General features: G+C 42.0%; 1 protein-coding gene across 1 annotated transcript in view; it reads left to right on the top strand.

Moving 5' to 3' along the window:
* The window catches only part of LOC102451070 (mucin-5B-like), a 68,995-nt gene extending 48,944 nt beyond the window's left edge, over positions 1-20,051 (top strand). Inside the window, exons 32-48 of the mRNA XM_075928214.1 lie at positions 405-582; positions 1,455-1,705; positions 3,304-3,487; positions 4,062-4,266; positions 5,322-5,509; positions 7,062-7,131; positions 7,323-7,444; positions 7,929-7,960; positions 9,525-9,702; positions 10,093-10,197; positions 10,654-10,694; positions 12,645-12,767; positions 14,668-14,763; positions 15,993-16,121; positions 17,449-17,488; positions 18,184-18,307; positions 19,683-20,051. Of these exons, the coding sequence (XP_075784329.1) occupies positions 405-582; positions 1,455-1,705; positions 3,304-3,487; positions 4,062-4,266; positions 5,322-5,509; positions 7,062-7,131; positions 7,323-7,444; positions 7,929-7,960; positions 9,525-9,702; positions 10,093-10,197; positions 10,654-10,694; positions 12,645-12,767; positions 14,668-14,763; positions 15,993-16,121; positions 17,449-17,488; positions 18,184-18,307; positions 19,683-19,857 (2,241 nt within the window). The 3' untranslated portion in view covers positions 19,858-20,051. The remainder of the gene's footprint in view (positions 1-404; positions 583-1,454; positions 1,706-3,303; positions 3,488-4,061; positions 4,267-5,321; positions 5,510-7,061; positions 7,132-7,322; positions 7,445-7,928; positions 7,961-9,524; positions 9,703-10,092; positions 10,198-10,653; positions 10,695-12,644; positions 12,768-14,667; positions 14,764-15,992; positions 16,122-17,448; positions 17,489-18,183; positions 18,308-19,682) is intronic.
* The last annotated feature ends 3,407 nt before the right edge of the window (positions 20,052-23,458 follow it).

Here is a 23,458-nt window from a genome sequence, read left to right as displayed (position 1 = left end):
TAAGTGACCAAAAATAACACACCAGGAAAGGGAGGGGACACCTGGCACTTGGGCTGTTGCTCTGGAATTTGGACAATGCAAATGTGGATTATATTTGTGCCCTGCCTGCAGGATCTGTAAACTAAGCTAGGAAATTACTCTTTCAAACTGATCAGCAGCGGTCATGATCTCAATACTGGGTTGTGTACAAAATATTGTATAGCATGTAAATAGGTATGATGTCTTCATTAATTATTATATATAATGTGTTTTAAGAGCCTCATAGTAAAGAAAAAATGAATAGTCATTTCTGCATGCTAGTTGCTTAATTGTGTGACCTGTTCCTTACATGTACCAAAACAATGATAATTATACTACTTTCTTATATATATCTCCCCCGCTTCTTGCTTTTAAAATGTCCACAGTTTAATGAAACGTGGGATTTCGGAAACTGTCAAATTGCCACTTGCTTGGGAGATGGAAATGATATTAAACTGTCCAGTGTGAATTGCCCTCCTCAACGATTAAGCCTCTGTGTCAATGGCTTCCCTCTGACAAAACACTATGACAAAACTGGCTGCTGTGAAGTGTTTGAGTGTCAGTGTAAGTAATAGCACATGGTGTTTGAATTGTGTCTCGCCTGATGTACATCCACATGCTCGGATTGTGCTCTACATTGTCCCTGGTTCAATGAAGTTGCTCCATACATAAATGTATATATCACCGGGGCAACAGCAAACTAATTTGAGTACTTAAACCAGTCATTTTTATTATTACATAGATGTATAAAGTTAATATTAGGAAGGAATTGTAAGGAGTAAATACAGGAAGTATGTGAGATGGGAAAGCCTATGGAAGCAGAGAAGTACCAGAATAGGATGAGTTGAAGAGAGGATAGGACTGTGTATAACAAGTGTGGGACATACAGACAGGGAAATGGCAGTAGGTTAGCAGAGTTTTCCAAGATGCAGTGTTGGATTGTTTGGCTATAGAAATTAAAAGAGAAAGGATAAGGGAGTGAGATTGGTGTGAGAAGGGAAAAGCAATCTGTTATGTGGCACAGTACAGAAGTAAGACTAGAAAAAAGGGATGGGAAGGACCATATGGGGGTGAATATAGAAAGACAAGGCTACAGATAGAAAGTGTCTGTATCAGATCAGGGATGCATAGGAAATTGAAACATCTTATCTTATTACACAGCTTATCTTGTGGCCCTCTCTTAGGGACACTTCTTCTTTGTTATGGCATGGGGAACCTGGTAGGACTATGAAATCAGAGCACCAAAATAAGTACACCAGTGGAGATGAAAAGTCACAAAGAAAAAGTCATACTATGAGATGGGCCAAAGAAACATTGTGTGACAAAATGTGACTCTAACAGATGCCATGGAGCTGAAATGTCACTGACAGAACACCCAGGCATACATTCAAAAAGACCAAAGTAAACCAAACTTTAAGCCTCTCTCTACTTTCTAGGTGTTTGCAGTGGGTGGGGAAATGAACATTACGTGACGTTCGATGGAACATATTATAATTTCCAGGGGAATTGTACCTATCTCTTGGTGAAGCCAATCCAGCCTGACTCTCAGAGCTTCTGGATTCACATGGACAACTACTACTGTGGTACTTCTGATGGAGCAATTTGCTCAAAGTCCCTTGTCATTTTTTATAAGAACTCCATGGTTATTCTTACACAAGCAGTAGAACATAGGAAAGAAACCAACTTGGTAATGTATTTTATAGTATCCATTTGTGTATTATTAATTATTATTATTATGCTACTGCCTGCTAGGCCTAATCAAGATCAAGGATACAGATGAACAAAATTGCATGGGAGAAGAGATAATGGGAGAATTCACAAATAGTTCTGTGGAACATTTGTTCTTTTTAGTTTGTGAAAAACTTCAGTGAAAATTCCAGATGATAAAATGTCAGCTGTAGAGAAGGGCTGTAAATGGGATGTGTATGGGAAATTCACTGAAATTTGTTCCTCTCTGATTATTTATTACTCTCTGGCTGCTCACTGGTCCTGTCAAACTTGTTTGGTATTCTCCATCAAGGTCCTAGTGATAAGCATTTACATCACAAAAACAATTACCAGCATTGGTCCTAACTAGCTTTGTAGGTTCAGATTCTCCTACTGCAAATACAAATTTGTCCCATTAAAGCTTTGGTGGGGTTACCCAATTTCTTACAGTAGGGATATTTTGGCAGCAGATTGGGAGTTTCAACAGAAAAGCCAATTGAGACGGGCTGAGAGCTACATTATTCTTTCACATAGAGGTGGTACCTCAAAGTTAGGGCTAAGGCCTGTGGGCATCGCAACACAGAGATGTTTGCACTGCAGGCCCTTATCTGCTCTGTGGTTTACTGCAGAGTGTCAGTGTGAAGTGCTGACTGTCCAGCCTATTTTGAGAGCCTGCTATTACTCCAAATAGGAGTGAATATTTGTGTCTGGTATGTGTATTTGTTCCTCAATAATAAATAATGCCATTTGGGCTTTCTGTTATGAAACCTGGTCCAAAGAACTGGATGTCAGTGATATTCTTTCCAATGGGACTTCAGCTTTGGCTCAAGCCCATGATTAACTCTCATGTCTGAAAACAAGAGCCCCTTGCTGACATAAGCCATATATTATAATTCACATGTCCCCAGGCGGCCCCAGAGAACCACCGCCAGCAGAGCCGCACAGCCTGGGGAGCTACCACCACCCTGAGCCCTCCAACCCCTGCCCTGACCCCTCCACCGACCCCACAACCCCCAGCTCTGAACCCCTCCACACACACCTCCTAACCCCTTGCCCTGACTCCTGCACCCCCCTCCCTGCATCTCTCACCCCAGATCTCATTCCTGCACTCCCCACTCTCTGTCCCCTGCCCTGAGCCCCTCTTCACCCCCTAACTCTGACCTCCTGCTCCACCTCCATACCCCCAGCCTTCTGTCCTGAGCCCTCTGTAAAGATGCAGGTAATACCAGATCACTATGCTAGTGTTTTTATATTATCTGTTTAATTTCTGATTGCAAGCAAATGACCAGAAATAAAACAGTGACTGATCCAGAAAAATGCCTGCTGAAAATTTATCACACTTGTTGAAAATCACCATCATGGGTTTGTTTTTTGCTGTTAATATTTCCCCTGAAGTGAGTAACACAGATATTAATGCTTGAAAGGCAACAAATACCCAATAGTCTAACTTTGGAGGGATTACAGAATTCTCTGAAAGCAGAATTTACCCCATCCATCCCAGAAACATAAAATGTATACACAAAGAAACATAATAAGGAGGAACATAATTCACGGAGGAATTTTGACTTGCCCTTTTAGGTTCTGTTTAACAATAAGAAGGTTGTGCCAAATGTTTCCAAGAACGGCATCAAGATAACCAGTTCTGGCCTCTACGTGGTGGTTGAAATACCTGAACTAGAACTGTATGTTTCCTATGGACGACTTGTATTCTACATAAAACTCCCTTTTCGAACCTTTTATAACAATACCCTGGGGCAATGTGGTAAGTGTTATATTCAGTTTTAATTAATGGATGTACCAATTGTTCCTCCCTTATATGTGTCAAAGTTCTCTTACATCAGGATAAGATTATTTGGCATTACAGTTTAACATATTTCTCCCTATTCAGTGGATTTAGTGTCTCAAATCACCTCTGGTACTCCTTTCCCACTTGATGGTGGCTGGAGAGGTTTCAGAGGGATTGTGTGTGTATATGTGTATGTACATGTGTGTGTTCCTTCCCTTTTTACCCCATCCTTTCAATCATATATGTTCAAGAATATTCATGAAGTCCATTTTAGGATAGATGGTCAGCCCTGTGTTTGACAGAACTGTCTAAATCACTTAAGCCATCTGGAAAAATTAATTAGTTTGCACTTTATCTGTATGTGCCACAGGGAAATGGCAAGCTAGCTATTTTGGCCTTCTCCTCCTCCAGACACTTTCTTCCTATGAACATCCTTCCAATAGGAGTTAAAACTTTCCCTATTCTTTTTGTGTGGATACCCCTTTCCTCTCTTATCGGAGCACTCTTTGTTATTTAGTCATTACACCACGTGACTTTATATTGCTGTCAGGTACGTGCACCAACCAAAAGTCTGATGATGCTATGAAGAGGAATGGAGAGATTGCAGATTCCTTCAGGGAGATGGCTTTAGACTGGAGAGTGCCAGATCCTACCAACAGACATTGTGAATTAAATAACCCGGTGCCAGTTCAGACAGAGACCTCATTATCCAAAGTAGAAGCTTGTGTTCCCAGTGCTCTTTGTAAACTCATCTGGTAAGACACACTCCTGTGTATGTTTTGCTCATACTCCAATCTACAAGAAGGCAGCTCTGTTCTGTGCAAGGCAACTGGTGAACTGTCTTTAAAGCAAATTAAATAATGGTGAATTTAGTAGATATCAAGGGCCAACATTTTAAACAGTGGCTAGTGGTTAGGGACTCTGATTTGCTGAGACTGCATATGCCACAGATGATTTCTGAGGAGGGGATTTAAGGTTTCTGTATCTAATATAAATAACAGTGCTGGATTTATACACAAGCTAAGTAAGCTTCAGTTTAGGGTCTAAGATTATAAGGGAAGCTCTAAATAAAAAACAAAATTACTAAATTTTTTTTTTGGTTATCTAATTAGGTCTCTTAAACTTGACATAGCTTAGGGCCTCAGCATGTCTTAATCCATCCCTGATAAGTAGCAGATGAGCTGCCGGCAACTGGTGCCATAGGCGAAACATGTGATCGGTGCGCGATCTGCGCCCCCGCCTCCAAACCCTTCAAAGTCCGTTTAACTTGGCGCCCTAGGCAACCGCCTAGTTCATGCCACCACTGATAAGTAGTCATATTTGGAAAACTTAGCCCAGCGTTTTTGTGTATCTTGAATATTTTCCAGAGAATTGTGAATTAAAATGGGCACTATCAAGAATGTTCCAATCGTTTACTTTTTTAAATAATGTTGTTATTAAAAATAAGATTACCAGAATGAAACAACACACCCATGGGAAACTATTTGTACTTAGAATAACAGCACTACGGCTGCAGAGGAGCCTTACTGCCACATTTCAATCCATTATCTGATAGCTCACTGGTGGGGTATCTTTATGCTGCTGTTGGGGATGTGAGGGGAGGTGAGACTCATGGAACCTTTGCTTGAGCTAGTTTACATAAATGCAGTGTGAATGCAGTATGGGCACTAGCCACCTGAGCTTAGAATGATTTAAAGTTGGGTCTTCAGCTTCAGTTTCTCTTATGGAGTGCTTGTTTCTGAGTAGAACTCCTGCAATTAAATTTGCCAAAATGCACTGTCGAACAAGTTTCTTGTCCTTCTTCAATAAGGAATTTGACAGGCTGTCACAATGCTGTTCCACCTCAACCTTACTATGAGGCTTGTGTAGTGGATGGATGCTCAGCAATGAAGAAGCACAGCCCAAAGATGGAATGCCAAAGCCTTCAGATCTATGCGGCCCTGTGTGGATTCCATGGGATCTGTGTGGACTGGAGGAACCAAACTAATGGGCAGTGTGGTGAGTTGGGGAAGACTTTGCTAGAGTTGAAGCTGTTTTAGTCTATTCCTCTTTCTGTTTACATGTATGTATTCCCATTGTAAAACATACATAGGGCTTGCGTCTTCTTTCACATGCACCGAAGCAAATCAGGGCTTAGAACCATTGAATTATGCCAGTGCAAAACTAATGTAAATGAGGGGAGAATGTGGGCCTGGTGTTGTCACCTGAATGGTTCAACACTAGGGTAGGTTTAAAAATGTTTGTCCCACCCCACACACTTGACAATTTAAACTTTCTGGCAAATACCGGAAAAGTGCCAACACAGATTTTTTTAAAAAATTTCAGATATTTTGATTTCTGACAAGCAAAATGAAATATGAGGCCACGTCTGGAGTATTGTGCCCAGTTCTGGGCCCTCCACTAAAGAAAGGCTATGGATGCATTGGATAGGGTCCAGTGGAGGGCAACCAAAATGATTAGGGGGTTGGAGCATATGACCTATGAGGAGAAACTGAGGGATTTGGGTTTGTTTAGTCTGCATAAGAGAAGAGTGAGGGGTGATTTGATAGCAGCCTTCAGCTTCCTTAAGGGAGATTCCAAAAAGGATGGAGAGAGGCTGTTCACAGTAATGACGGATAGCAGAACAAGGAGCAATGGTCTCAAGTTGCAGTGGGGGAGGTCTAGGTTGGATATTAGGAAAAACTATTTCATTGTAAGGGTGGTGAAGCACTGGAATGGGTTACCTAGGGAGATGGTGGAATCTCCATTCCTGGCTGGGTTGATTTAGTTCGGATTGGTCCTGCCTTGGGCAGGGGGTGGACTTGATGATCTCGTGTGGTCTCTTCCAGCTCTATGATTCTACATTTAAGGAAAGCAGTTGCTTTCTGTGATTTTTTTCCCTCTTTGGTAAACAAAAAAAAAAAAAAAAAAAAGCTGTCAAATTTTCCACAGAAAAATGTTGACCGGCCCTATTCAGCACTCACGCCAGCCAGATCTCCCTCCTCACTCTAATCAGTTAGAGGGGCATCTCTTGAGTGCTAGACAATCCACTGCATTAAAAGAGCCTGAAGGCCAGATTCTGCTTTGTTATAGTTATATAAATAGATAGTAACCCCACTGATTAAAGTGGGATTACTCTGAATTTAGGTCAGTGTGACAGAGAAGAATTTGGCTTCATTCACAACATTCTAATCTAGGCACTGTCCTAATGCTTCTTCTAGGGTTTAAGATGGGGGCGGAGGGAAGATCAGAACCTGGCCATATTTCAGTGTGTCACTAATGGTCTTTAGTGTGTTAAAATATGAACTGCAATTTCATCACTAGATGGCAATATTACTCAAGTCATTTGTTTTCCCTCTGCCTGTTTTGTCTCTTCTTGTCAGAACCATTTATTCCAGTTTACTAGAATAATTAGTCTATATGATTGCAAACATCACGGAACTCCTCAGTTGAAACAACCTCCTTTGTGTTTTCATCTGGGTGGGATATATTATCTAATACATTATAATTTTTATCCAAGTGTGTTAGATAGAGCTGGCACTCTAATCGGCATATTGTAAATGTTCCACAGAAGCCAAATGTTCTCAGGACCAGATCTACAAGTCATGTGGGGGAACAGAAAGAAGCACTTGCTTCAGCAGGTGGGTGATTAACCAAGCATTAAGGGCTAAGGCTGATATTTCAAGAAAAGCTGAAAGGAGTCAGAATCCCAATGGGATTTGTGTGATTAATTCACCTTGGCCAAATTCCTATTCAAAATTCTGTGTTATATCAGCCCTAAAAGGAGGCTAAAAATAGCTTGTGTCATTCATCCTTCCTTATGTGCATGCAGGAAAACCACCAATTATGCTATCCCCTTGCAAGATAAAGATCCAGAGCTTCTTGAAGGTTGCCACTGTCCTGATGGAAAGATCCTGCTGAATAATCTTGTCGGCATTTGTGTTTCTGTCTGTGGTAAGAAAACATAAACTGGGAACAGATGAAACACTAGCTTAAAACTACCAGTTTAGGATTCATAATGCAATTCGCCAGCCTGGTCTGCACACCCAGAGACTCTAAGGGCTGAGTGCACTGTACAAACAGTAGGCTTAGACCTATGGAAAAGTAAAGAAAGTGTCTAATGTAGCATTTGGCCTTTTTTGACCACCTCAGAAATTATTCTGATAAGTTCTGAAGGGGGATGAACCCCTCTCTTCTTAGGCAGAAAGAGGATCCTTTGAGTCAGAAAGTTATAAACAAAAAGTCTTCAAGATCTGTTGGATGGATGATTTGTGCTTTTCAGTCATGGCTCATTCTTTTCAAGTGCCCTTTTCATAGCCATGCAGGTGTATGCCTTTCGATGTATGCCTTTCTTCCTTTCTCTGTCTGTGCCCCTCTCTCCAGTGCTATTATGTTCCTTAACTGACCGACATAATTCTATAATTGTTCTATTTCATAGGCTGTATTGGACCTGATGGATCAGTGAAACAGGTAAGGAATAGACTCTATGGAGAAGTGCTCTTTGAATAACTTTATAGAATAGCTAGTTGCCTTCACCTATAGGAAATATTGCAATATTTTTTCACTCTTTTAATGCTGAACTCAGTACCAATGTGCAGTAGAGATAGTATGACAGACTGCTGGCTAAGCCAGAGCTCTTCCACTGCAGCTAGGTTGGAAAGGACAATTAGAACCAGCTGAACAAGCCCAGGCCTGAAGGGCTATTAGAAGCAGCTGTGGGCCTCATTAGCCAGAGGGCTATATAAGGCAGCCAGAGGGGAAGTAAAAGGAGGCAGGAGGGTGGGTGCAAGGAGCCAAGGTGTGGCTGAAGGAAGAAGGAGAGGCTGGCTGAGTTTGCTGTAATCCAAAAAGCTTTGTAAATAGAAGGTGGTGGGAAGCTGACAATAAAAGGCACAGGTGACTGCACCAGAGAAGGTCTCCAGCTGATTTGTGGACCAGAAGGTGTCCTAGGGAAAGGGGCCTGAGTGAGGACCTTGCCACAATAGGGAAAGAAAACAATGGGCCTTCTGCCTTTGACCGTGCTTCATAACTCCAATATTCATCTGAGATATTGATGCAATATTGGCATCTTGTGAAAATCACTGTTTTCTTATAGCCCTTTCAGGTGTCCGTCCCAACATGCACACACTTTCAGGGAGCATCTAGACAGCACCCCTCTGTCAGAATAAGCTATGCAATTCTGAATCTAGGTCAAAAGAGCTTATTTTGAAATTTGGCACTGTGTAGACAGGGTCACATTTCAAAATAAGGCACTATTCTGACAAATCCCTTAACCCTTGCAGAACGAGGGTTACAGGGATGCCAGAATAATACACCCGCTATTTTGGGAAATAGTGGGAGGCTGTGTCTACACTGGGCCACTTATTCCGGAAAATCAGCCGCTTTTCTGGAATAAGCTGTGAGCTGTCTACACTGGCTCTTGAATTTCCGGAAAAGCAACGATGCTCTACTGTACAAAATCAGCCGCTATTCCGGAAAAGCTACGCTGCTCCCGCTCGGGCATAAGTCCTTATTCCGGAACACTGTTTCGGAAAAGGGCCAGTGTAGACAGCCCAGTAGTCTTTTCCAGAAAAAAGCCCCGATCACGAAAATGACGATCGGGGCTCTTTTCCAGAAAAGCGCGTCTACATTGGCCACAGATGCTTTTCCGGAAAAAGGGCTTTTCCGGAAAAGCAGCCTGCCAATGTAGACGCTCTTTTTCAAGAAATACTTATAACGAAAACTATTCTGTTTTAAGCATTTCCGGAAATGCTTGCCAGTGTAGACACAGCCGGAGTGTTTAAAGATGTGGTGTTGCTATTCCGGGATACTTCCAGATCCTGAAATAGTGTCACGGTCTAGACGTACCCTCAGAGAAAGGGAAGAGGCTACAGCACATTAGATCATGCAGATCTTTTTCAGTTTCCCTAGGATTTCAAACAAACAGCCCAGCACCAGACCTGAGAATAAAAGACTGGCTTGTAGCACATCCTTTCTCATTAATGTATTATTTCTAGGTACCATTAATTGAACTGCCACTTTTTTATTTGCACAGCCCAGAGAGACATGGGAACATGATTGTCTGCACTGCACCTGCAATCAGGCAACACTGAATATCTCTTGTTCACCCCACTCTTGTGCTAGCACTCTGCCAGTCAGTTGCAATAAAGAAGGATTTGTTCCTAAAACACGGCCACATTCAGAAGATCCGTGCTGTCCAGAGACTGTGTGTGGTAAGAGATCAATGCATTGACTTATCTACAGCAAGGTTTCTCATTCTTGGAGGGATAGCTCCAAAGAAGTCCATAAAACTGGGCCTCTGGGGTGGTTGGGTTGTGAATCTTCCTATAACTTCCTATCTCTCAGGCATGTGGGTATCCACCGAGGTCTTGGCATGCTTGACCTCTATGATCTGGGGCTCCAGGATGGAGCTTGTAGTGTGCATCCTCCCTCTTCCATGGTCAGCCCTGACTGAGCGGGGCTGCTCCCTTATATACTGAAGCTCCAGTTGGAGCATGCCCAGCTGTGACTTCCTCTGCTCACAACACGGGATTAATCCCTTATTCTGCAGTTCAGGGCTGATACATCCCATGACTCAATTAATCTGTATCTTCTCTTTATAGAATGCGATGTAAAGTCCTGTTCTCTCATCCCAAGACAATGTGATTTAGGCTTCCAGCCAGTGGTAGCTATTTCAGAGGATGGCTGTTGTCCTGTTTTTTCCTGTAGTAAGTATAGTTTCATGATTATATGCTGTCTTTTGTTATTCGGACAGGGACTTCATCTATGAGTTTGGTCCCCAAATGTACTCCATCTGCTAGGTTTCAGTCACAGAACTGTAATACACAAACTACAATGGTATAAATGTGACCCCGAATTCCCATTTGGTCTTTGGTCAATGCTAACAATGCTGTCATAAACAAAGCAAATCTCTGCTAATTTCAAGTGTGTTTAGAGACAAAGGCAGAATAACAGTGTTTGCCAGATGGGAAATTTTGGTAGATGAAATTTGCCCCTGATAAACTAAACATGGCATGGGAATGGAAATTAACAACACAGCTGAGCCACTCTATACTTCTTATGTTGGGTATTTGTGTATTATACCCAACATTTGTATAACAGACAAATGAGAAATGTGAAACACATCGTTCTTAGAGCATCTTCTTGTTCCATCTTTCTTATAGCACCAAAAAGTGTGTGTGTTTCTGGAGGAGTTGAATATAAGGTAGGACTTGCCACTTCTTTCAATGTACTGGCATGGCAGGACTATTATTCACCTCGGCTAGGCCTACGCTGCACTTTAAATTCAAATTTATTTTGAAATAGCCTATTTCCAAATTTGGTGCTGTCTACACAGCAACAAATTTCAAAATAAAGTTCCATTTCGAGACATCCCTTAACCCTCATGGAATGAGGGCAACCAGAATGCTGAAATAGCATGCCCGTTATTTCAAAAAATATTTTGAACTAATGGGTGGCTTGTGAAGATGTGGGGGAGCTATTTTGGGATACCTCCCAAAATAGCTTTGATGTGTAGACATACCCCTATAGCTATCACAGTTCATTTAAATATTTAATTTCATTTCAATGAAGATAAAGCCTCTTGTTTCTTCTTGTGTCCCAGTGAGTAGTGGACCAAGCCTGGGTTCCAGTCCTGGATCTTTTACTACCCAACAGGGCAGTAAAACGTTGGCCAAGTCACTTCACAATTCAATGCTTTCGTTTCCTTTGTTCAAGTATTTGTACAGCATGTTGCACAATAGATCTCTGGTCTGTAAGTGGGGTTCCACGGTGCTACCATGATAAATACAATTTACTATATATTTGAGAGAGTTTGTGTGTCTGTCAGTGTGTCTGTCTGTCCATCTGTGAGTCCATTTGTTCAAGAACTCCTCCTATACAGTAAGAGCCAAGATCACCACATTGGGTCTGCAGCTTCGTCTTATCATAACTTAAAACAAGGTCAGGGTTTGGGTGTGCCAGGACAATGGGTTGTGCATGGAATGGGATTGTTTCTCATCAAATGGAAAGGAAGAGGTCTGGCAGCAGGGATAGTTATACTCCAGAATGACCACCAGGGGGCAGCAAGCACAGGGACAGCTATGCTTCAGAATGACCACGGGGGGGCTGCAAGCAAGGCCGCTCCCAATAGCTGCAGAGTAGCCACAGGCTGGGCAGTGCAGCTCCTGCTGCCCCAGGGCAGCCCCAGAAAACAACACCGATGGCTGGGCAGTGCAGTCCCAAGGCCCCAGGCCAGCTCCAGGGAGCAATGCTGCTCCCTTGGCAGTGTGGCTTCTGTTGCTCTGGCCAGCCACAGGGAGCAACATTGCCACCCAGGCAGCTGCCCACAGCCCAGAGCTGGCCCCAGGGAGAAGCTGCCTACTGCCCCCACCTTCTGCTCAGAGCTCTTCTCCCCCCCCCCCCCCGCCATGGCTCCCAACTCCTAACCTCACTCCTGCTACCTCACCCTCTGCCCTCAGTCCCCTCACGTCCTGCCCTCACTCCTGCACCCTCACCTTCTGCCCTGAACCTCCCATCCCTTGCCCTGACTCCTGCACCCCTGCTATCTTCTCTGAGCCTCCTCACTCCTCCAAGCCCCCTGCCTTGACTCCTGCACCCCATTCCTTTCCCAAATCCCCTGCCCTGAAGGACCCGAGCAGCCCCAGGTAAATCTTCTAGTAAATAATAACCATCATCATCATTGTGGGTATAATGGTATGGATCATCCTTGTAAAGTGCTTTGAGAGCTGCTGATGGAAAAGGGCTACAGAAAAGTTAAGTATTATGCATTACTGGAGAAATTACCTGATAGTGTTTGCTTGGGCAATGATTTCTATCATAAATGAGACATTAACTTACATTTCAGGACCAAGATGTTAGAAATGAAATAACTGAATAAAAAAAATCTTTGGAAGCTTTAGGAGTGGCTAATTGGTCAAACTATAGAAGAAAATGCAATAGAGAAGATATGAGAAGTTGAAGTAGTAACTACATTTAGCATATTACATTCCATTAGAATGTTATTGTAGAAGATTATTAATCTTCTAATTTTGATAGTATGTTAATTAGAGAATGGAAGGTGTTCGTGCCAAAAATGTGTCAATAATATAGTTTGTGTGTTTTAGAGGCTCATGAAGTCTCTCCCTCTCCTATCCCAACTCCTCCTTATTTTAAGCCAGGGGCTGTGGTGCCTAAAAACTCGTGTGAAGATTGCTTGTGCAGTGAAAAGCAGGGCTCTGCTATACAAACTAATCAAATTCAGTGCACTCCAGTAAAATGCTCAACTGATTGCCAGCAGGTAAGTCACTTTGGTTAGCCACTTCTGCTCTGTAATTCTCTCTGCTAAACTAAAATGAAGTTTGTGTTCAGGGGAAGGTCAATGATTGGTGAGGAATGTGCCATCTCAGAAATCAAAGTTTTAGAATATAACAGGTCCTTAACCTGCTTAAGGAGAGGAAGATGCAGCAAGCTGCTAGCTATGTAATGACTTCTTTAGAGCTATTACTGTTTGTCTCTGGCAAATTCAAGGGACCTGCACTAGACAGGGATGATGGGAAAAATGTTTTCTTGAAAATGACAGCTTCACTCATAAGTTTATTAATGGGGGAAATAAAGTCACTGTAAGGTGCTATTTCTGTGGTTGTCTTGGTAATGTCTACTACTTCTAGATGGTAAAAATGTTATAAAAACTATTCTGTTTTTGCTCAGATACAGTGGTTCTGATTAAACTAAATTCTCTAAAAGTAAATAAATTTGCTGGTTTTGGGGAATATATGTATTATATGTTAAGACTTTTGAGTCAGATACACTTCTAGTGAGTTCTGGTAGGAAAGTTTGTTTCAGTTGCACAAAAGGTTTTTCAGTTCTACTTAACAGCACAGGGGATGTATTTAAAAGATGTCAAATTTCCTCAAAAATGGATAACGCTGGCTCTTGACAAAGGGCTAGGTCCATGACTGTTGAATTTTCTGATTCCATGGATTTCAGAAGCAGCTCTTGCTAGTGGAGTTCTTATGATGCACTGCTACATCTTAAACCTCTCGGTATGTCTACACTTATATCCTCTTTCGAGAGAGGGATGCAAATGAAGATATTTGAAATTGCAAATGAAGCCAGGATTTAAATATCCCATGCTTCATTTGCATATTCATGTTATGGTGCTATTTCAAAATAACAGACACTGTTAAGATGCGGTTATTTCGAGAGAAAACCCTTCTCTCGAAATAACCCTTATTCCTCATACAATGAAGTTTACCAGTTATTTCAAGAGAAGGGTTTTTTCTCGAAATAATCATGTCTTAATAGCATCTGTTATTTTGAAATAGCGCTATTTTGAAATTGCGCCATAATGCAAATATGCAAATGAAATGCGGGATATTTAAATCCCAGCTTCATTTGCAATTTCGAATCTCTTCATTTTCATCCTTCTTTTGAAAGAGGGTGCAAGTGTAGACATACCCGAGGAAAACCAACATGGAGGGCAGTGGTGATTTGCTTCTTCAGTGGATGAGGTTCTCCTGGTACTGGGTGATGTAGCATGTATCTATTTGCTGAATCTAGTTCTTTGTATTTAAAATCTTAAATATATAACTTGAATGCAAGTAGAGGAAAGCTTGGTCATCTTCACCCCTGCTCACATAAAGCTAGGCATACTGCAACATCCTAGCTTCTCACTAGATGGTCCCGGTGGAGCCACATACGCTTCTCATTCTAGGACTGAAGTCCTCATGGGAGGAAGACATGAAAATAGTTGTAAATACACCTTACCATCCGTCCTCTCACCAAATTCAAAATGGTGGCCATACCTATGAAAAATGTACCAGACAAAAGGCTCTCTTTGGATCTTGCAAGTGACGTGATTAGTTAATCATTTTGACTTGATTTGAATTTCAGCTCAGATAAGGACAGGGAGTAGCAGATTACCGAGATAATGACACTGACAGATCATTTGCTACTTTGGAAAATATTAAATACTGATATGAGGAGTGAATGGGTCTAAGCAACAGGTTGAAAGACCTAGACTCCATCAAGCAATGGGGTTCAAAACTCCTTCTACAACCCCTAACGTATAATCAAGGGCTGCTGGGTTTCCCCCTCATTGCACTAAGAAGGGCAATGTGGATTTTGTCTGAATGCTCTTCACAGGCAAGCCACAGTGGATGTGGCTAATAATGATGATGCATTTGTGCCCCCTCCAGGGTTTCCGTTACATCAGAGAAGAAGGCAAGTGCTGTGGTCAGTGTGTGCAGACGGCCTGTGTGGCCAGGATCCCATCTGGCATTGTGACTGTAGAGGTGTGTTGTAGAGGTGCCCTGCAAGGAATTGCAGCCTGACACTGACTGGACTGTCATTTTAGAAATCCAGCTTCTCATCAACTTCAATGGAGTGTTCTGCTTAAAACACTGGGTCCCACTGTATGTTGCAGCATTAGCATGTTAATGAAATACAATATTTCTGATGTGAATCTACCTAGGTATTTATAGCCCCCTCCTCACTATATTTGAGCAGATCAGTCATCCATGCAGTACCCCTGAGAGTAAGAAAGTGTTATTCCCATTTTACAGATGGGCAACTGGAACACAGAGTGACAGACCTAATTGATCAAGGCCATACGAAGTCTGAGTCTTAGGCTAGTCTAGACTACACTCTTCTATCAGGAAAAGCTTTTTCCAATTGATTTTCTAGAAGAGGCTTTTCCACCATTTGGCCCCATCTAGACGAAGCCAAATGGCGGAAGAGTTTCCTCTTTTCAGAGGAGCCCTTATTCCTCGTAGAACGAGGTATACAGGGCTCCCCAAAAGAGCGTGTTTGCTCTTCTGCAAAAAAAAGTGAAAGAGCAAATGTGTTCCCTGGACCCACCAGTCTAGACATACCCTTATACTAGTGCTCTAACTAAAACAATCATTTTTCTCTCTGCTGCATTGCAAATCGCAGCTATTTAGAACAGGTGAAAACCCTGCAGAATGAGTGAAGCAGTCTAACACAGTAATTAATGGCTACTGTTTTCAGCTGCCGTACTTAGCATCTCCTGTTTCTAATTTTTTTTTTTTTATTTCCTGGTCACTGATATTGTACTCTTCTTTCACCAACTTCAAAAAGTTTATTTTGTCCAAAGATAGCTATGTTCTGTTTTGTTGTTAATCTTTTGATCTCTGTTATAAAGGCTGGCTTCCTTTTTCACTTTCTTTTGGTTTTTCCTACCCTCTACCCGCTGAAAAAAAAGTGGGAGAAACTTTAGAGAAACAAAAGTATTTTCCTCCTTGCTTATCTTCTATAAATAGTAACACCACACATGTCCATGCATAATGCTGGACCTTGCAATGTCTCTTAATATCCCTGCTGTTGTGAACTTTTGATTATTTCAACCTAGGTAACAATGACAGATGAGATTGTCAAAGCAGCCGAAGAGCACTAGATGAGCCTTTTAGAATTGCCAATACTGTTCAAGCCAGAAGAATAATCCCACCCCTATGCTAGATCATGTGTTGTCTCAGGATAACTCTTTTTTTCTGAATTTCTTCAGGTTGGTAAGACCTACAGAGTTCTGGGAGGGAACTGTACTCTGCACAATTGCACTCAATCATCAGGCCAGTTTGTCTTGACTAGCACAATAATATCCTGTCCGGAGTTTGATCCATCAAACTGTGTCCCAGTGAGTGTTTTATAGCTGGAATCCTCTTAATTCATCTTTCCACTGTTCTGATATCCTCTCTTTGCTGCTATGAATGTTTTTCTAGAGTGATTTGCAACCTTCTCAGGCTGGCTGTCCATTAATCAAAGTGAACAATTTTCTTGACTCCCTTACACTTACTATAAAAGGCTAGTGCTGTGAGCTTCACCATGAAGGCTGTCACTGTTTCCTGGGACCCTGATCCTTCATCATACTGATCCTCTGAGGTGTCCTGACCAGGCTAGGCCAGAGAGAGTGTGACTGAGAAAACACCACCTGGGATGACAGTTATTGCCATCTTTGATAGCATCTAAGGGCAACTATTCAACTATTTTGAAATAACTAAAATCGACTTAATAACTCCTGAAATAACAACATAAAAATAGCATGTCCTCTTTACGAGGAAGTCTTGAAAATAGTCCAGGGCAAGCTACGTCAATGTGGGTGTGCTACTTGGGACTTAGAGCCCCAGAAAGCACTGAGGAGTAATTAATTTGAATTATTCTGGGGAGTAATTATTTCAAAATAGTGGCCTTGGAGTGTTCATACTACCGTTATTTCAAAGTAACTATTTCAAAATCAGCTGTTATTCCTTAAGGAAAGCAGGAGTACAGATTTTGAAATAATGAGCTTGGTCGTGTGGATGCTCCGTTTATTAATTCGACCTAAGGGGGATTATTTTGAAATAAAGGCCTATTGTAGACCTGAGCTAAGAGAAACTGTCAAACATGGGGGCTTTTCTTCTAGGCCTGGATGTTAACAACATTTCAGATGTTTTATTTGTTTTCCCTTCTTTCCTGTATCTTTAATAAAAGGTTAAATGGGTTTTTAATGCTGTGTTTACCATGGTGCTAAGCAGACTGAGCTCTCTGTATACCATGCCCCGGAGTTTGTTTAACACTATTTAATATTGGACTGAGTTACGTTAGCACCTTTTGCCCACATATACCATCTACATTGATACAACAGAACAGTCAGGAGCCAAAGTCTGCTGTCACCCGAGTTGATAGGCATTTAGCTTTTGTCTTCACTATGAGTTGCATTAGGCTGTAGATGTCTTGCTAAATAGCTTAAAGGGGCTGTAAGGAAAATACTAGGTTTTATGGGATAATTCACCCCTTTTCTTGTCATATGTGTCTGAAAACTTTGTAAGGGAATGGTACCAGCAGCTTTGTGGCAGTGGGCCAATGGGTTGATTGTGCACTGTGTCTCATAATTAGAAATCTCTTATTACGGCTGTTCATATCTACAACATGCATATCTAAGGTTAGAAGCTGAGCGATTTTGTTTCTGTTTGCTTTCAATATAGGGAACTGTTGCAACAAGTTCAGATGGCTGCTGTAAGACATGTAAGTATGGTCAAGCCAGTGATCCATTAATCAAACATATCTGGGCTCTCCATTCATTACAGCCCTGATCTTGCGAAGTAGTAAATGCCCTCAACTCCCACCAACTTCAGTGGGATTTGAGAGCAGTGAGCACTTCTCAGAAGGTCCTCAGTTCTTCATTTTACAAGGCTCAAAACCAGTCTATCTTTTCCAGTGGTGCCACTGGGGAAAATGTCATGCTCCCTTTTCCTTGGTTTTATAAAGAAGTGAAATATTTGTAGATTAAACTAAATTCCCGGTGAAAAAAATGATGTAACCTGGTAGAGATTGTGTACTGGATTCTAGCATTCCAGTATCTAGGAGCTGCATAAAAAGCAGTGTTCTGTTATTGTAGGACCTAGACTAAACTGTGCTGGCTGCTGTAAGACTATAAAAGTGCTAATTAGCTAACAAATGTCATTACAGAAATGTAGACTATATAAAAAATATCCAGCTGTGTCTGCAGTAAGCCCTGATCCAGTAAAGCTGTTAAGCATGTGCTTTTAAGCTCATGTTTGAGACCATCTTTAATCAGCAAAATAGTTAACAAAGTGCTTTGCCTTTAAACTCTCCTTGAGTATTTGTACTCCTGTTCTTAATGAGACAGAGACAGAACTTGCTTGCTTAGCAGCTTTAACACTCATCTGAGTAAGGCTAATAGGATCCTTCCCTCCTAGGTATCCCATTGTCACATGTCTGCAAACTGAAGCTAAAAAAAGAATTCATCACTCACAAGAACTGCAAATCAGCATACCCAGTCCTAGTGCCTTCATGTGAAGGGTCCTGCAGTACATACTCTGTGTAAGTTAAAGAAGTGCTTCTCCATGCTTATGTGATGTCTTGACTTCACATGTTCTTGGCCACTGCAGGAGAAGAGACACATTAACCCTTTCTCTTGCTCCTCCTTGTGATGAGCAGAACAGCAGAACTACATGTCTTGCTTAACTCAGAAGTAAGATTGCCACAAGTAGGCACGGGAAATTGACCATGTTTATCACGTTAATTAACACATTTTAACTTACGCATTTTAAAATGTGTTCATTTTTTAATAGCAGTTTGGGTTCTGCATCAAGGTGGTTCTTCCTTTCTGAATGGTCATAATGGGTCTGATATATGGCTCATATCAGCCCAGGGAAAAACTCCCACTTACTTCATTGATTTCAGAGGTCTTTGGATCAGGCCTTCCAGGACTCTCAGGGTACATCTACACAGTGTTATTTTGGAATAACTGGAGTTATTTTGAAATAACATGGCCCGTATCTACACTGCAAGCAGTTATTTTGACATCATGTTGAGATGAAGGACTTCTTACTCCAACTCCTGTAACCCTCATTTAATGAGGAGCAAGGGTATGTCTACACTTGCAGCCTATTTCGGAAGAGGGCTGCAAATGTAGGCATTTGGAATTGCAAATCAAGCCTGGGATTTAAATACCCTGCGCTTGATTTGCACCTTCCCGTCCGGGCGCCATTTTTGAAATTTACAAGCCCAGAATAACTGCCTGTGTCTACACGCGGCAGTGAAATGGGCATTCGAAATAAAGCCCTAAAACAAACTACCTGTTAAACCTCATTGCAGGAGGAATAACAGGTAGCTCAAGTTGCATAACTTATTTCAGTTTTAGCCCTGCTGTGTAGACATTACCTAAATGTCCAGGAAATAGGTTGTTACTGATATTGTTTTCCCCCTGTGGTCAGTGGCACTGACAGCCTCTACAGGCCTCTGCACAGTGTGGAGGGGGTGCTGACTCTGCACTCCCAGAAGGAGAGGGGCCAAGAGTGGAGGGTCTGGTGTCAAAGGCAGCCTGTCCTCAGCACAGCCAGGAATGCATCACCCATCCCCCGGGCAGCCCTCAGCACTTCTTGGAGCGTGGCATATCCCTTCCTCACCCTCCCCCCATCCCTTAGTGCTGCCCAGAGCATGTGGCACAGTGCCCCAGCAGCAATTTAAAGGGCACCAGTCACCACTGTTGTTACTGCATTTCAAAATTGAATCTCCAGTCCCCAGTGCAATTGCTCCCTCTGCCCACCGCTGTCGACAGGCCTGCCTGTGGTTTGTAAGCAGAAGAAACACCAAAGCTTTCCTTCCCCACTCACAGTTGTAGAGACAGGTAAGTGTAACGAAGGGCAGTAAAGAAATAAGCTAAAGGACTGATCTATTAGTTTTGTTCCCCCAGGTATGCCTTTGATGACAGTAAAATGAAACACAAATGCACGTGCTGCCAGGAAACGAAGAGCCACACGATGAAGGTGGAACTGGTTTGCGCTAAGAGAAAGAGACTCACATACACATATGTTCATGTAGATGAGTGTGACTGCGTGGAGATAAAATGCTCAGAGAAAAAGCCATGAAAACGAAGTGCTGGAGAAACATCTATTTTTAATGCTTCACCTGTAAATAGTTCAGAACAGCTGTGAGCATTCATAGACCTTCTAATGAGCTTCCTTCCTTCCTTTGCTTTTCCTTCCAGCAATCTGCGCAATTGTGGAAATTAACTAAAGATGCTGTGCTACATTTTTGTAGAATAAACTGCATTTCAAAGCTGTTATATTTTGCGGTTGCATTTATACGATCCGTTGATGTGTCTTTCATTTCAAGTTACTTTATATATGAATTGTATAGAATTCCAGATAAACATGGTGCTTTGCAAGCATAAGACATGTGCGAAAGAACTTTACATAAACAACCTATCCATATGGACTGCTTGATTCACCTTTGCAGTAAAACACAGGAGCTTTTCACAGCACTTGTTTGGTTGAAAAATCAGAGATGAATACCATGACCAGCGTTAGCTGGAAGGAGGAATTCAGGTTAATTGGCAGGATGTAATCTGTCCAGCACCATGAGTGAAACCTCTACTCTTATGGGTAAGTACAGAGGGATCCCTTAGTGCCATGAGTGGTCAGGATCTCTGCTGTAACTCTCAGTCAAATCTCTGCAGCCCCAAGAATGTCCTAGCATCCTCCTAGGATGATGGATCCATGCCAAGTTGCAGGGAAGAATGACAACTATCAAATCACCACAACTTCCTGCAGCACACAAGGTTTCTGCATCCAGTCTTCTTCAGTGCAGATAGTCCTAGTGCAATCCTGTGGTATTATAAAGGTAGTATAATAGCACCAGGATCATTCTTCTCCCTGCATCCAGGGTAGATGACATGGCCAGGGAGAAAGGGGTATGGTGGAAGTTTCTCTACACTCTGACAGTCAGTAATTGACTTTTTAGGCCATTAGCAGCTGGTGTGTTGTAAAGCAGCCTAACAACTGCCCTAACTTACATGGACAGATCAGCCTAGTATGAGGTCAAGTCAGGGGTGCACCCAATGGCTTAAAGCCACCTTTACACAATCCTTCTGACCAGTGCAAAACTTGGCCAAGGATCTGCATCAGAAAGATAGGAAGTCATTCTCTAGTGCTCAGTCCGCACTGAGCATTACAATAAGGGCTTCCCAATGTAGTTCAAAAAAGCACACCTTTTGTGTGAGTGCTAAAAATTGGTTATGTGCACAATCCTATGTAGTCTGGCTCGTTGGTTATACAGACTTATCAAAATGGAAAGTGACATTTGTATTCACTGAGAGACTGAAATTCAAACAAATATTGTCATTACATGCTATCCTGCAGGGGCTACTAACTATGGTATAAACAATCCACTACTATTCTAGAATCTCCCCTGGACAGAAATCATGACAATATGACGCTGACTCTGGTCAAAAGCTGACCACTAGATGTCACCACTGTTGCATATGTAAAGTATACAAGCTGGACATCAGTATACCTAAGTACACTGTGGCATTCTCAAAGGAGATTTTGAGCTTGTGATTTACTTCATACCATCTATGGCTCAGTCCTGCAATTTCCACAGCACATCACAGGCTCAGGGTCTATCATAAGAAGAGTGGAAATGTCTAGTCACATAACTTCCAGTTTCTCTACATGTTCAATCATTTGAAAACCAAAACTGGCCCATTTCTTCTCAATAAAGATCCCAAAGCATTAAATAATATTACATAATCCCAGTTATCCACTGTAAAAAATGTGTAACATTTCTAAAATTATCCTTCTTAGCCTTAACTAGGGCCACAGATAACAGACAAAAATAATGTATTATAGAAACACATAGCTTAAAACTTTGGAAAACATGCTACATTGCGACTAAATTTGTTTTGCCTTTTAATATGTAACCCTTCTGCCAGGACAAGTTAATTGCAGCAAGGGCCGGGTTCAATATCTAGGGGTCTCCTCCCAACAACATAATACAAAGCCGGCTTGAGCCCCCTCCCAGTGACCTGGGAAATCTTACACACACCCCTGGGTGCCTCAAAGAGGCAATTCTTCCCCTCTCGCAAGCACAGAGCCTTGGTACAGCAGCAAATCTTTAATAACACAAGGTAACCGACATCAGCATTGAAGTGAGAAAACACCACAACTCAGATTCATAAACCAGACATGAGCAAAGACCCACCCTCCAGCCACAAATCACCCAAGGTCCCCAAAAGTCCAATACCCCAAAAGTCTCTTGAGTCCAGCAACCCAAAAATCACCCAAAGTCCCAAAGTCTGACACCCCAAAAGTCTCTGCCCCAGGTCAGTGCCACCCCATGGTTCAAAAGGCCTCCTGTTTAATACATAGCATAGACCTTCTCCAACATACCTTCTAGAAAAGCACTGAATCTTGATTTTAAAATTGCCAGTGATGGAGAGTCAGTCACCATGACTCATAATTTCCACTCTGAATTTGTCTAGTTTCAACTTCCGTACATTGGATTGTGCTATATCTTTCCCTGCTAGACTAAAGAACCTATTATCAAATACTAATGTCCCATGTAAGTTCTTATAGACCAATCAAATCATCCTGTAACTTTCACTTTGTTAAAATAAATAGATGATCTCCTTTTGTCTATCATGAGAAAGCATGTTTCTGAATCCTTTCATCATTCTCATGGCTCTTCTCTGAACCCTCTCCAATTTTTCAACCTCCCTTGAATTGTGGACACCAGAATTGGACATAACAGTGGTCACAGTTGTAGTTAAGTTTAAGAAGAACAATTTAGGATTATCTTTGAGGAATAATAATTCACATTTTATGTGGATAAATATGATGAAAGCATTACTTCACTCCCTGGAATCCTTATTCAAAAGGCATGTGCCCATAAAGCGATTAATGGTGTAGATATGAAAACATTAACTTTCAATTTCCTCCATTTTAAAGCATGAAAAGTGTAGCGCACGAAGAAGTCTTGGCTATAATTTAATGCTGTGTTTGTCAATGTTTTAACTGGTCTCAGGGCAGTTCCACATGGACAGACGTAAAGGCCCATTGACAATGGCTTGGCAATTCAAATGGGTCCAGGGCCTCTGACTGCTACAGCATCATGCTGAGCATTCTGTGCTGCATGCGCCGTATGGCTCTGAGGGCTCCATTTAGCTACAATGCTGGCAGAGGCATTTCTGGCCCTCCTTTTCTTTACTTCTGACTATCCTCTCTATCTCCCTCAACCCTGGCTCTAGTAAGTGGCCTGGTGAGTTGGTCCCAGGCCAGAAAAACTCCCCCAGACTGCTCCACCAATACTATTTTATTCCTATTCTGTATGAACCACTCAAAACTGAGGGAAAGAAGGTAGCACAGTCTCTGGGCCTATTCCACCGTTGGCTTCCTTGTTTAGATTGGCCACCTGGGAACCAAGAAATATTAATGTAGTATGGCTCATGGAAAGACTTCCTTCCTGCAAGCTTCCCAATATAGCTCCACCCATATCCCATTCATCCCACTGTGGATGAACCATTTCTAGTATGCATGGGGTATTAAGGTAATTCTGTGCTCGTGCCCAGCCAACCCCAAGTAATATGGGGTAGTAACCAACTAATAACCAAGTAATATGGTGGCTTGTCATGTGACCAAGTGACATAAACAAAGAACAAATACAATGAAAAGTAAGAGGAATTCAGAAATG

The sequence above is a fragment of the Pelodiscus sinensis genome, chromosome 4 (genome assembly GCF_049634645.1).
Source record: "Pelodiscus sinensis isolate JC-2024 chromosome 4, ASM4963464v1, whole genome shotgun sequence".
Lineage (NCBI taxonomy): Eukaryota > Metazoa > Chordata > Testudines > Trionychidae > Pelodiscus > Pelodiscus sinensis.
The sequence above is the reverse complement of the archived record's forward strand: the minus strand, read 5'-3'. Positions and strand labels throughout refer to the sequence as shown.